At 36.9% G+C, this 14,807-nt stretch overlaps 2 protein-coding genes across 2 annotated transcripts in view; both read left to right on the forward strand.

Annotated features, from left to right (window-relative positions):
- The first annotated feature begins 296 nt into the window (after positions 1-296).
- Positions 297-1,136, forward strand: coa3b (cytochrome C oxidase assembly factor 3b). The gene is made up of 2 exons (XM_026210047.1): positions 297-508; positions 864-1,136. The coding sequence occupies exons 1-2, from the start codon at positions 334-336 to the stop codon at positions 968-970; spliced, it is 282 nt and encodes a 93-aa protein (XP_026065832.1). The 5' UTR covers positions 297-333; the 3' UTR covers positions 971-1,136.
- A 3,941-nt stretch (positions 1,137-5,077) lies between these two features.
- The window catches only part of LOC113048331 (serine/threonine-protein kinase WNK4-like), a 47,641-nt gene continuing 37,911 nt past the window's right edge, over positions 5,078-14,807 (forward strand). The window contains exon 1 of the mRNA XM_026210110.1: positions 5,078-6,040. Within this exon, the coding sequence (XP_026065895.1) occupies positions 5,402-6,040 (639 nt within the window). The 5' untranslated portion in view covers positions 5,078-5,401. The remainder of the gene's footprint in view (positions 6,041-14,807) is intronic.

The following is a 14,807-nucleotide window of genomic DNA, read 5'->3' on the forward strand; positions in this document are numbered from 1 at the left end:
CATTCCTCTGGGTGCCTGTACATGTGGATGTGGATGGAAATGAGGAAGTAGACTTGGTGGCAAAGAAAGCATTAAATCATCCATGAAATTAAGATAGCATAAAGCTGAATTCAAGAGACTTATTACATTAGAAGCAAATAAAAAATGGCAAGACATATGGAACAGTGTGTCTGTCTTCCAAATCTATGCGCCTTCCACACTCCAGAACAGCATGTGGCGGTAATGCACCTTTACGCTGGTTTGCCAAAACCGACGTAATAAACACTAGTAGAAGAAGAAGAAGAAGAATATTTGATTGGTGCAGCGAATAACGTCACAGAACACGAGACAACCATGGAGGGGAAGACTCCGGACGCGTCCTCAACTGCGCCGAAACCTCTTACACCTGCTCAGAAACAGCTTCTTAAAAGACAGCAGGAACTAGATTACTGGAAACGGCACTCAAAACAACTGCGGAGCCGGAATTTAATCACCGGCCTGACCATCGGAGCCTTTGTGGTGGGCCTATGTATCCTTCATAGTTTCATAACATGACAGCTCAGCCTCAGCTGGTTTATTTTGATATCTGTCTGTCTGTCTGTCTGTCTGTCTGTCTGTCTGTCTGTCTGTCTTTCTAAAAACATCTTAGCATCATGACTTTGTGTTTCTGTGAAATGTTACTATCAGGTTTTTTTTTTTTAGGTGAATAGGGAAATACATAAGTTTTTTTCAGGCTATACCAAAAGGGTATGATTACAGTTTTATGAAAGAATACCCACCCACCAACTATTAACAATTACAAATCAGTCAAGCCAATTATTAATAAGTCAGTAGAACTCTAGTTGTGTGATGTAATGGCCTTAACCCTTGTATCCCTCCATCAGTCAGCTACACCATTCTCTCAGTCAGGCAGGAGAAAATCATGGATGAGATTGACGATGAGGCAAAGAACTTCATCATCAAAGGGCCTCGGACAGGGGCAAACTCTTAGACGCTCCTGTGTCTCAGTGATGCCAGCTTCACAATGTTGTCTTGATGTTTGGGGACTGTGGAACTCTTGCATTCAGTATCAATGAACATATTTTCCTGTGGCCACATGATGTGGTGCAAAACAAAATGTCCAAATAAACTTCCTAACTGATGTGTTTTATTGTTAATTTAATTTAATTAATTTTTTTTACTAAGGAATCATTTTATTATATATTTATTTATTTTAATTATTCATTGTTTGCCTTTTTAATGTTAGTTGCTGTGACTTTAAGCTAAAATAAAAATTAAGTTAGAATTTGATAGGTTTTGTGTATATATTGGCTATATATTATGTGAGTCATTTAGTCCCATTACAGAACTGTCCATTTTCTAGCGTTCTAGTGTGTTCCACTAGATGTCAGTATGTGCAGTCACATTAGTAAGAGGCCATAGAAGTTTGTTTATACAGTATACAGGGACAGCTTGAGAAGCTTACAGGACACGCTGTATCTTTCTGGTCACTCAGGAAAAAACTGACTAGCGATATAGAAGGCTGGATTTTCAGAGAAATCTGGAAAATATCATAACTAATGTCATGCATTGATCATAATGAAGATGTGTACATACAGTTTTTAAATCTGTCTGCAAAAGCGTATCCCATAGAGCTATGTTAAATTTAACTTTCTCCACTGAAGATATTTCTACTGGGGATGTTCAGGGAATTTTCCGGGCTGCACACATTTAAGATTAACTGTGCTGTAATTAAGATTAAATTGATTTGGGATTTTTCCTCCTTTTCTTCAAAGAAAATGTGGGATACAGTGAGGCACTTAGAATGGAAGTGAATGGGGGCCAATCTAGAAACGTGGTTTTACTATTAAAACAGCATTTTAATAAGGCATAAACAATATGAATCATGTCTGTAACATGATTGTATTTTTTTTTTTTAAGAAAAAAACAAAAACCAATTCTTTTTGTGCAAAGTTACAATTTTGTTGTCATGATGATGCAATCATGCAAACCCTGTAATGCCACAAACAAACAATTTTAACAAATTTATAGCTAATTTGTTATATTTGCTATATTATATTATTTTATTTATGTTTTGAGTATAATTACTGATGCTAGCATAGCAATACATAATTAATATTAATAACATTATTATTAGTATAAATAAAAGAAGGGGCAACTTCTGGAATTTTTTTTTTTTTTTTTTTAATGCTTGATCTTTACTTGTATTGAACCAAGAATATTCCTTTAAATGCAGAGTTAGTTTTAGAGTGAGGCTGACTCCTGTAAGGAGCTAAACTATCCCCAGTGTTTATTGGTTTGCTGGAAGCTTGTTACTCCTCTAAAGAACCTACCTGGTTCTGAACATATGCCCTTCACACAGACCGAGTACAGAGATAAATAGGGAGGGCAGAAAGCCGATGAGGGCCATCACTATTTCGTGAGAATAACATCATCAACTCTGTCACATGACCTGCTTCTGTTGCATGATTATATTTTGTTTCTCAATCCAGCAAGCTGTTCTTAATATGAAGTATGATTCGGCAAAACAGGGTGGGGGTGAGAGGCCCAGCTGCTCATGGATCAGCAATGTGTTCACACTGATAAGTGTACACACACACACACACACACACACACACACAGAAGTCCTTCTTTTGAGTTTGTGTCACGTGGAGCTGTTCTGAGCCTCAGTCACTAGCCTTGCTGTATCACGCTCAAGAGCCTGAAATATCTGCTCCATAAAAGCTGTAAATGTAGTTATTGGAGTTTTATTGTTGTTTGCATTGTTTATTATTTTTGTTCAAATTGACTTTGTTTCGTCAGAATGAGAGTCCAAACAGCTGATGAAAACATCACAATAATCCACAAGTCAACCACACCACTCCAGAACATCAATTAGCATCTTGTGATGCAAAAAGCTGCAAGTTTGTAATAAAAGACACTTTTAACTTCTGGCTAAAATAACAAGCCCTCTATCAGTGAGTATCTCGTCTGAATGAATCGTGAAAGAAATGTGCACAGATCAAGTACTGTTTACAAGTGTGAATAGTAAAGGACTTTTTCACCGGAGGAATCATTATTATGCATTACGTACTAGTATTTTGGCCAGAAGAGATGTTTAAAGTTAAAATGCCTTAATGATGAATTTGTTTCATATGAACAGCTTTTCACTTCACAAGATGTTAAGTGATAGGGTGGAGTGGTGTGGGTTACCTGTGGATTTTTGTCATGTTTTTATTTTTGACTCTCTTTCTGACGGCACCCATTCACTGCAGAGGATTCATAGGTGAGCAAGTGATTTAATGCTAAATTTCTCCAGATCTGTTCAGATGAACAAACAAACTCATCTACATCTTGGATGGCCTGAAAATGAGTGCATTGTCTGAAAACGTTAATTTTGGGGTGAAATATTCCTTCAGTGAAAATAACTCTGTCTGACAGGAAACGGTACACAAACAGCCTCCAGTGCGCTTGTTGTTCCGATCACAATTTAAGTGCATCGTTTAGTTTACAGACTAGCCTGATAACTGATGTAAAGAGCTAATACACCCAAAAAAAAAAAAAAAAACAATCTATTATCATTTATTCACCCTTGTGTTATTCACCTCATTTTCAAACCTGATGATTTTGTTTCCTTCATAGTGGAATGCAAAATTAAATATTTCTATTTTTTTAAGCATGCTGTTAACATCTATGGGGTCCAGTGTTTGAATACAGGTTGAGAATGAAAAAGGTATGCCAGAATTTATCCCTGTTCTATTTCCCCTGAATGTTCAATATTCCTGTAATCATTGTTGTCTAAAATACACCCTTAAACACTGTTAAGTCACCTGCTGCTGTGGATAAAACCTCCTCAGTGGCCCACTGATAGAACATGGCAATTCAGAATTCATCCTTACATAGTATTTAAGCCAATAGAAACACTATTTTAAACACACGCAGTTGAAAACAAATGGCCTTGAGCGGCTAGACCCTCAAATGATGTTTGTCTGTGATCACAATTAGTGTCCTTTGATTGGGCATCAGCTCATTGCTAGGAAATGAAGCCATAATAAAGACACTGACAGTGAGCGAGACAGAGGCTGCTCCAAACAGCCACTGTCTTTGAACCGTCTGAGTTTCAGTGATTGTCAGCAGTCAAAGTAAAGAATAAACCGAGCAGTTTATCTGTATTGCTCAGGGATGCATGCATGCTGTGTGTGAACAGGATAATAGTCACGTCACATACTGTAAACACATTCTAAACATTTGTCATGTACTATGTTGTATTGTACGGCAGTCATGTTTATGTCTAAGCTAGACTGATGCTGATGTGTGACACATATCTGAGTTTATATCAACATGCTGTGAAGAGGATTTAATTACGTCTGATATCTACTGTCTGTTTATGCAACTGCTCATCAGCTGATCATGTTATTATTAGTTTCTGTAATGTACCAACTACTTACTGTAACATGATGGTGGGGTCATGACCACTTTGAGGGGGCGGGGGTGTGTCCTGCCCGATATTTAGATTAGTGGATGACTGATAGGTTCTTATACTGATTTCTTAAATTATTTTAGTCCCGTCTATCCATAATATGTAGTTGTATTCTTGCATGTGCGTCAAACTAATGGAATACAGCAGAATTTAAACATTCTCAGTGGAGAATGACAGTCTGAAGCTTGACTTATAACATGAATGTCATTAAGGGTTCTGACTAATCAATCTCATGGGAACCACTGAGAAATAATTCTGAGAAATAATGAGAAATAGATAGATAGATAGATAGATAGATAGATAGATAGATAGATAGATAGATAGATAGATAGATAGATAGATAGATAGATAGATAGATAGATAGATAGATAGATAGATAGATAGATAGTCACTTTGGCAACAAGGACTAATATCCAGTGAACCTAGTGAAAGATACTTCATTATTAGAATTACTCGTTTTTAAAAAACAGTTATGAATTAAGGCAATAATAATATTTTAAAGCATAAATGTCTCATCAGATTGGTTTAATAGACAGCTGTAATCTATCTGAGACGTGAGAGACTGCATTTATGGCATTGGAGCTTGACTGTTAGTGGTCCCTCACAATTACTAAGGTGTTTTTTTCCACAGGGAGGAGCCACCAGAGCCGCAGAGGAGCGCACTAAACAGTAAACACTACACTCGCGTTTGGAGAGCGAAGGCAGCACGCGCTCGAACGTCACGCCGTGATATTCTAATTATTCAAATAACCGAATCATTAACCCACAGTTGATTGCATGCGTAATATTTCGAGAGAACGTTAACTTGCTTTTGCATTTACTTTACAGTCGCGAGAAGTTCGTTCTTGAACAGTTGTTATGGTTCGGAGGGAATTTTGGGGCTAAATGTAAACGCACAGTTGTTATGGAGACATTCTGGAACGCGGAGACATGTAATGCACTGTATTACGCGCTGCAGTTTTAATGTTGAGTACACAGATATCTACTAGAATGTCACAGGCTGATATTGACAGGGCTAGCCTTGGCTTCCCGAAGTTGCCTGCGGGTTTTGACGCGGACTCGTTCTTCCCCGCGCGCCTGCCGCCGAGACGGAGGAGACACTCGGCGAACTCCAGGAGAAATGCCTACAGGATTAACAAACTCCACACCGTGGACATTGCGCCGCAGCAGAGCATCGCACCTCTGACAAAAACTCTTTCGTGGTCAGCCGACAATATTTTATCGGAAAGTAGCAACGAGGAGAAAAAGACGGTCTCTTCTCCTCCAATGTCACCTGTCTCCAGCTCTCCACCTGAGACGCGAGCCTCGGACCCTCGGCCAGCTGACACCTGGGCCACCGAGGAGCCCAGCGCGCAGGAGGCTGACGCCAGCTCGGACTCCGACGATGAAAGCACCGAGAAGAAAGCTGTTTTGTCACGAGCTCTGTTTGAGAGTAAACGCGCGCAGGAGGAAAAGGACGAGGTTGAGACTAAAGCTGTGGCGACCTCACCTGATGGAAGATTTCTGAAATTCAACATTGAGATCGGAAGAGGGTCCTTTAAGACAGTCTACAAAGGACTGGATACAGAGACCACCGTGGAGGTTGCATGGTGTGAACTGCAGGTAAGGAGGTCAAAGTTCAGTTACTTTCATGGGGGTCAACTTCTTGGTCAGTCTAGACACAGTCGGTTGAGATGGAGACCCTACTCAGTTAACTGTCAAATTGTTCAATCAGTAATTATTTTATTGGGTCACCAGATCAGACATGCAGTAAGAACCAGCAAGTGTTTTAGGAAGGGTTCTGTATGGTCACAATCTTATGATAATGAGGAAAGGGTAATGAGAAAGGGTTTAATTAAAATAACAAGAGTAAGTTATAATAGCATTTAGATAGTCTTTGTGTCATATATTGACTGCACCCGGATGATGTCTAAACTCAACCCTATGATGAATGGACCAATGTTTTTGTTATCTTTGCACGGTTAGTAATCGGATGCATCTGTTCTTTAATGGAAATGAGAGTGACACTGATGTCATGTGTTAGCTTACTTTGCAAATCAGTTTTCATCAGCATGTGACATTACAGTACGATCAAGGCAGTGGATTTCTAATAAGTCACATTTTTATTTTGCTATACAGATGACATACTGAAGATGCATTATCTCATCCAAAGAGGCAAGATCTCATCATGTGGAGTGTCAATAGGTTGATTAATGTGCGAGGCGTAAGACAGAAATGGCTAGCTCAAGGTTACATCATGTCGAAATATAATATAGTTTTAATGTGAAATATAGATGGGTTAACTTATTTTTATTTTCACCTCAGACAGTTATGTTTTTTTAAGAAAGTTTGAATGTTCATCTAGTTTGATAGCTTAGTGTAGTTTGTCAAACATGGTTTGTAATACGGATAGTTCAGATTCTAAATTTGGATTAAACGAGCCATTCAAACCCATGGTTTCAGTGATTTTTAGGATATGTGAAGGGGTCCATCACCTCTGGTAGCTCATTAGTGTAGAATGAGAAGCACAGCGCTTGATAAAATCATGTGGATGAAATCTGCTGGATCTGTTATTTTTAACTATACAAATCAATCTTGATTGAATGGAATGTAGAGAGTCTGATATATCTTTAATTTTAGGTATATGAATAGATGTGTTCTGATATTGTTTTGTACACTGAATCCAAAGTCTGGAATTCTTCACTGTGCATTAGGAGTTGTCTTTTCCAGTGCTTAAAACTGTGTTGGCTGTTATATCTACCATCGCAGGTAACCTGAGTATTGGGCACTGGACCTTCTCCCAGGTGTCCTCATAGTGCAATATGCAAGATGTCACATGCTGTATTAACAGCTAAGTTGCTGGGGTCATCAAGTACATTTTTTTCCCGCAAAAACTTGGATACATGCTATCTTCACAGTACAGATGAACTGGCCCAAATCTGCAGCACAGATATTATTCTAAACAATACTTTACAAATCTGAATTTGGCTAGTTCAATAAATCCCACTAGATCTAATAGAGTGGTTCTCATTTGATGGGTCGCAGGTCTTTTAAAGAAAGGAAACAGTGCTAAATGCAAATAATAAAATGTAAAGATTTGTATCTTTTTAAAGGGAGGATAAATTGCTGTACATGTCTTTTTTTTCTTTTTTCTTTTTATTGACATCAAGGTTTGAATGTGCATATTCTTCAGGTATCACTTGGGAAAAGTTAACTAAATTATAGCCAGATGCCAACATTAACAGGTTGGGTGAACGAAGCTATGCATCTGAAAGAAAACACAACCCAGATGAGATTCAAGACTTGATTATCATATTTTTACTTAATGTTATATTCATGTTAAAAAAGGTAATTATAGTTATTTTTTATTAACATCTTATTTAGAAAGACAAGATAGAACATGTATATATATACACACAAATAGGTACAGTGGTGGTCAAAATTTTACATACACTTTGGTTCTCCAGCATCTTTTGCGAACCCTTTCCAACAATTGTATGCAACTATTACCAAAGGTTCAAATGCTCACTGAAGTTCCAGAAGGAAGCAAGATGCATTGAGATGCATTAAATCTACATTCTGTTCATGCATCATGTTCACTTCTGGAACAATAGTGAACTTAGTTATATACGACTCCTTCAGTTGTCCTCCTCAGTGTAAAAACATGGACCTCAAAATCATTGTTGGAAAGGGTTCAAATATGCAAAAGATGCTGGAAAACCAAAGAATGTGTGGGACCTGAAGGATTTTTCTGAAGAGCAGCGGGGAGTTTAACTGTTCAGGACAAACAAGGGACTCATGAACTATTACCAAATCTATCATTGTATCGTGGACAATATGTAAATGTCTTTTATGTGAAATATCTTATTAAGGTCAGTAAAAAAAGAACATACATTTTGTATGATCCCTCTTATTTTTGTAAGATAATTAACATTTTACAGGTACTGACCACTACTGTATGCTATTTATATATTTCGTCTCATTCTAATTAAAATGATCTCTGTGTACCCTGTGTAAAGTTAAGATTTTCAAAGCGTTTGTGATCATTGTTTATGATAATCTATTTTGTTTGATAAATAGTGTTGGGTCGTCACAAAATGTATGCTCTGTAGCAAAACCAGTTGAAAAACAGTACTATACAAAGAGCTCAGCATGTATTTCTTTAACTGCACTCATCACTCTGCAGATGCACATTACAATCATCATCATTCATTGCCAGTGGCACGCTTCTTGTACAAAACTGCTGTCAACACGGTGATCTGCAAACTACTGGTGAATGCTTCTTTGGCTATTTTCTAATTCATTTTACTTGATGCATTCAGGCAAATGTACAAAATATTGGATTTGAGTAACCCCCCCCCCCACACACACACAAAAAAACAAAACAAGGGATAGTTCAATGTTCAATCATTTACTCACCCTCAGGTTGTTTCTTTTTTTTTTGGTTGAACACAAAAGAAGATGTTTTGAAGAATGTTGGTAACCAAACAGTTGCTGGTAGCCATTGACTTTCATTTTTCTTCATACTATGGAGGTCAATGGCTACCGTCAATGCTTGGAACAGCTATAAATGATGACAGAATTTTTGGGTGAACCACAGTAAGTGAAGCTTTAGTGGAGGGATTGATTGTTCTGATGACAGTGCTGTCAGCACATGGACTCTTTTGTTGTACTTGCAGGAAATGTTGTATGTCTCGTTAAACAAGGATGCTTGTTAATCCATTAAATGGGCAGGAAAGTGTTTTTGTGACTTTCCCAGACTGCCAGCCTCCGGTCATTCACAGAGAGCTTGTTTTCCCCCCACAGTTTTATCTGAGAAAGCCATTCCTCAGCTAGCCTTTATCCCACAGTTCATTTTACCGCCTGCTCATCACACCTTCGATTGTGCCATTTACTGCCTGTGGTGCGTTCTATTAGCTAATCTCCTTGAAAGAGTAGAACATTTATTTTACCCAGATATGCAGTGCTTAATTACCTTGCTAAATGGTCGTGTGGTGGAGGAGAGCTGCCATGGTGACAGTGGCTTGTGACCACTGAGGATGGCTCCACACTCTGTAAAAATGAGAGGAGCTTTGCTTTGAGACTTAATGCAGGTAATGGGATTGACTGAAGTCTCTCGCTCAGCGATCTCTCTTTCATGAGGGGAGATCAAGAATAAGAGTATCTTAACCCAGAGCTTGACACCACTGCTCATTCAGCGCATGTGTAGGAATGACCTTAAATGTGTGTTTAAAACCCCATGACTAGTGTTGTTTATATGTTGAATAATATTTGTACTGTATGTACTGTTTTTGCCATCAAATGAATAAATTACATTTGATCATATATTAAAATAGAAGACTGTAATTTTGATAAAATAAATGTAGTCTTGGTGAGCATAATAGGTTTTCTTCAAAAATAATAAAAAATCTGAATTGTTTTGCAATTATTCCTTTTAACCAGGAGTGTGTATGTGTTCACTATTGAAAATGTAGACTATATATATATATTATTTTTATAAAATTATGTACATCTTAAATGTGCTTAAAATATTAATATGATTAATATGATTTGTTTACTTCTAAACCATGGTCTGATAAAGTAAATATACATTTTGTACTTGTCTTTTAAATGTATAGACTTATTAACCTGATTGTTTACATCCATGCCTATGTCGCCTTGTCGCTGCTGCTCACTGATTAGAAGCGGAGCATGCTGTGGTCATGTTGTCTAATTCATGGGTCCACGTGGCTCAGCTGTGGGGTCTGATATTCTGCTTCCTCTAGAGGGGGGCACATGGGTGGAGATGGAGGTGATTGCATGTCTGTCAGGTGGTCGGGCTGGATAGAGATAGAATGTAATTGACAAGCCGGATGGAAAGAGGCTATTCGGCTAGAACTTGGTGGGGGGGGGGGGGTGTGGAGGGGGGGAGAATGTCAAAGTGTGTAACAGATGGTGTTTTCATAGCTAGCTTAAGCTCAGCCAGTTGTGTAGTTGGCTTGATTGAATGAAGTCATAAAATCTTTGCACAACTAAAAGCCGATTTTTATAAAATCAAATTTTTTTTTTATCTTCTGATTCTCTTATTCTAATCATGGTGGCTGCATTTATTTAATAAAAAAATACAGTAAAACAGTAATATTATGAAATATTATCAGCACAGATTAAAATAACTGTTTTCTATTTGAATATATTCTAAAATGTCATTTGTTCCTTTGTCAACAAAGCTGAATTTTCAGCAGCCGCTTACTTTTTTTAATCAATAATTGCAGCATTGGTGAACATAAGAAGAGACTTCTTTCAGAACATAAAAAAAAATCATAGTTATAATTATTCCAAACTTTTTACCAGTAGTGTAAACATATATATATTTGTATATTTTTTCTTGTTGTCCATTCATATCCAAATAATTTTTTGTATTTAATTTTTTTTTTAAGTAACTGTCTATTTTTCAATAGCACAGCACCAATAGATCTTATTTATAGCTAAGTACATAATATACTGTATATTTGCAATTGCATTACAAAAAGGAGCTGCAGGTCTGTGGCTTTTGAAGGTGGATTAACTCAGAAAAAGTTACACCCTCTCAAGCATTCATCACCTTTCTGAGCCGCAGGCTGCATAAGGAGTTACCAGCTTGGAAGCATTTAATAACCTGTCTGAATGTTTCTCGAGTTTCCCAAGAGAAACTTTTTCACACCCTACTTCAGTGCCAAAAATGTAACATGTTTAAAAAATGTTTCAATGTAACACATTTTCTAACACATTTTCTAACAAATTTTTAAAGTCAATATTTTCCCTTAATAACTGTGTGATTATACATAGCAGCGCACGGAAGTCACAATTCTGATGGCTTGATTACAACCCATTGTAATTCAACACAGCAGGTGGATTTCAGCTGATCCTTCTCATTTCACACTCTTTATCCCACTTATTCCAATGAAGCCAGACATGAAAAGCATTCATGAAAGGATAAAGGGCAACAACAGCTGGTAAAAAGAAAGTTTGTCATTCAACACATCATTAGGGGGCGGAGGCGTGGCTTGCTTCGCCACACATTCTGCTCTTGAATGACACTCTTCCTTTTTTTCGTCATTCCAGGGACTGCTCACACAAAGACGGTGGCCTGAAGCTCTATTGTGGCATCAGTTTTACAGCATATCAGTTTTTTTTCCCAGGCAACAGTGAGATTATATCCTGCTTTTCTCTTTTTGATTTCTACTGTATGTGACTTCTCACAATGAGGTGAGAGCTGAATGACTGGCCATTCCAGGCCTAGAGTTATGATAGGCTTCCCTTCAATACAAGTGGTTGGGCAAATTATATCAAGTATGGAAAAATGGTCTTATTCAAACAATTTAGATAATATGTCCAAAAAAACCTTTGTCTGTCTTTATAGTTGTTTCAGTGGTGCAACATTCCTCTTAATTACAACTTCCTTTGGCGATGGTGGTGGTGGTCACCCACTGAGGCACAAAGCTTGTGATTGCATTCATGTATTTCACATGAAAGTATGAGCAACCAGGTATTGAGGTGTTATCACCACCAGCCATTAGAGTGACAGCAGACGACATTAACAGCACTCATGCTAACATTCTGTGTGAATGGCTTTGGAATGCTGAGTCGATATTAATACTTATGGGCATCTTGGAGATTATATTGCTTATGACCTTCAGTCTGCAACATTACAACTAATTACACTTAGAAATAATGTAATGTCAAAGTTTTTTTTTATGTTCTACATGGATAATCATAAGAACCATTATTAATAAATGAGCGCCAGTAATATCTGATAATAATTGTGCCCCGAATCATCAGGATGATTTCTGAAGATCGTGTGACACTGAAAACTGGAGTAATGGCTTCCGAAAATTCTGTTTTGCCATATATTTTAAAACAGAAAGCAGTTCTTTTAGATTGTAGTAATATTTCACAATATTTCAGCTTTTACTATATTATGATCAAATGCAGTCTTTGTGAACAAAATATATATTTTTTCTAAAACATTAAGAAAACTTTATTATTCCAAACTTTTGAATGATAGTATAGATCTAAAAGTGTTTTCTGTATGACATTGGTTAATATGTGAACACACAGTATCTTCAAACTGTATCTGTTGTACATGCACACACGGCTTTAAAGTCTTTTTCCTGGTGGTTACATGAGACCTTTTCACCTGTTTGTACTTTAAACAAACTATGACTCTGCCCTGCCCTTGTTGCTTAATATCAGCAAGACTGTGCAAACCAGACACCAACACAGGGAAATACTCTTCTTGTGTCAGGTTTTCTGTCTTCAGGTGTCTCATTTAAAGATTAAAGGAATAGTTTACTCAAAAATGAAAATTCTGTCCTCATTTACTCACAATAGTCAATGGTCAACTGTTTGGTTACCAACATTCTTCAAATGATCTTCTTTTGTGTTTAACAGAAGGAAGACACTCACACAGGTTTAGCACAAGTGGAGAATGAGTAAACGATGACAGCATTTGCTTTTAAGGGTGAACTGTTCCTCTAAATAAACACTGGTGTTTTTGAAAGAGAGCTGTGAAATTATGGGCAGTACTTCTAACCTTAGGTTATTCTTGAGACAGACACAGTAACAGTGTTGTGAGCTGAAAGTTAAATATACTTGACAAACTGGGTCAAAGTTTAAAAAAAAATTGTTGCAAATAATCCCTAAATGACCCATAATAGTTAGAATGAGTCTTAGCTTCAGATGTAATCTATATATTTATTAAATTGAATTTTTCTTCCTGCATATAATTGATTTCATAACCCACCTCTATGAACGCTTATTAACTAACAATCATGTGCCTCAAAGAAGCACAAATAAAGATATAGGTGCAAACAGAATACAGTGACGTCAACCTTGGTTTTGATAAGCAGTTATTTTATGACCCAGAACGCGTTGGTGAAACTCATGCATCTAGCAAGAACTTAATATACAAAATAATCATATTGATTCAAGCATTTAACATTCATGAATTATTTAAATGTTAGTAATGAACAATACTGCACAAATTATAACGATCACGAGGAAGGTCCGCGTACAGTAAAGTGGATAGTGTACGACACCCCATCAGTTATATTTAGGTCTATAGTGCCACCTGCTGGCACAGTTTTGTAACTTCTTAGAGAACAACTTTTGTGATATTGAGATAACGAGAAAATTAAGTCGTTATAACGAAAACTACTTTCGTTAGGTAAAGATAACAAGAAAATTAAGTCGTTATAACGAGAAAACAACTTTATGTCGAGATAACAAGAAAATTAAGTCGTTATAACAAGAAAACAACTTTTGTGATATCGAGATAATGAGAAAATTAAGTCATTATAACGAGAAAACTACTTTCGTTATGTCGAGATAACGAGAAAGTTAAGTCGTTATGACAAGAAAACAACTTTTGTTATGTCGAAATAACAAGAAAATTAAGTCGTAATAACGAGAAAACAACTTTTGTGATGTCAAGATAACGGAAAAAATGAAGTCGTTATAACGAGAAAACAACTCGTTATGTCGAGATAACGAGAATATTAAGTCATTATAACAAGAAAACAACTTTTGTTATGTCGAGATAACAAGAAAATGAAGTCGTTATAATGAGAAAATGAGGAAAAAAAATGATAATGCATGGCGCTTAGAACTTCCGTATGTCTTCCTCTCTAAAATGATGTCATAATTCAAAGTGTCCTCCGATGTGGACATTTTCCAGATATTACGTGTCAGTGAGGAGCCAATGGGATTAGCGACAGGACTGGGCGATCTATTATTATTATTTTTTTTTTTCAGAAAGTTTGACCACTACATCTAGACTATTATTAACTTTAAATGTTCTGTATAAACAATGAACAGGAGCTTTCAGCCTGCCACCATGATACAAGGAATACATACAGAAGTAGTTTTTTAAATGTTTTTTTTTATTAGATTAAGCTGCTTTTCCACTGTTTTTCTTCTTAAACCTGGACTGTGCTGTATGGAAAGTGCAAATGGGATTCCTTGAAGCAGATCATTATTTGTGTGCAACAGAGTAATACCTGGCTCTGTTTTGACTCCATTAAACATTTTATAAGCTCTTTGTGAATTATGTATTCTCCTACAATGGGCACTTTTTGGTAAGTTTACGTGTTTTTTTGGTAAGAGGTGTTGTGTTGCAAATGACAGTGTGAATGCTAAGCAAACTGAACTACAAATGTGAACACAGTCTTAGTTACAGTGACTGATGCTTAGAATGGCAAACTCTCAAAACAATACATCTCCATTTTTATTTCTCCATTAAATCGTTTCGAAGCTGTGTTTGGTGCAGGTGCCCAGCAGTAGTTCTCAGCTGGTTTTAGACATGCTACAGATATGTTAGTCTGTGTAAATGAGATAACGTAAGCTAAGTAGGCTATGCATACCATTGTCATTG

The sequence above is a fragment of the Carassius auratus genome, chromosome 3 (genome assembly GCF_003368295.1).
Source record: "Carassius auratus strain Wakin chromosome 3, ASM336829v1, whole genome shotgun sequence".
Classification (NCBI taxonomy): Eukaryota; Metazoa; Chordata; class Actinopteri; order Cypriniformes; family Cyprinidae; genus Carassius; species Carassius auratus.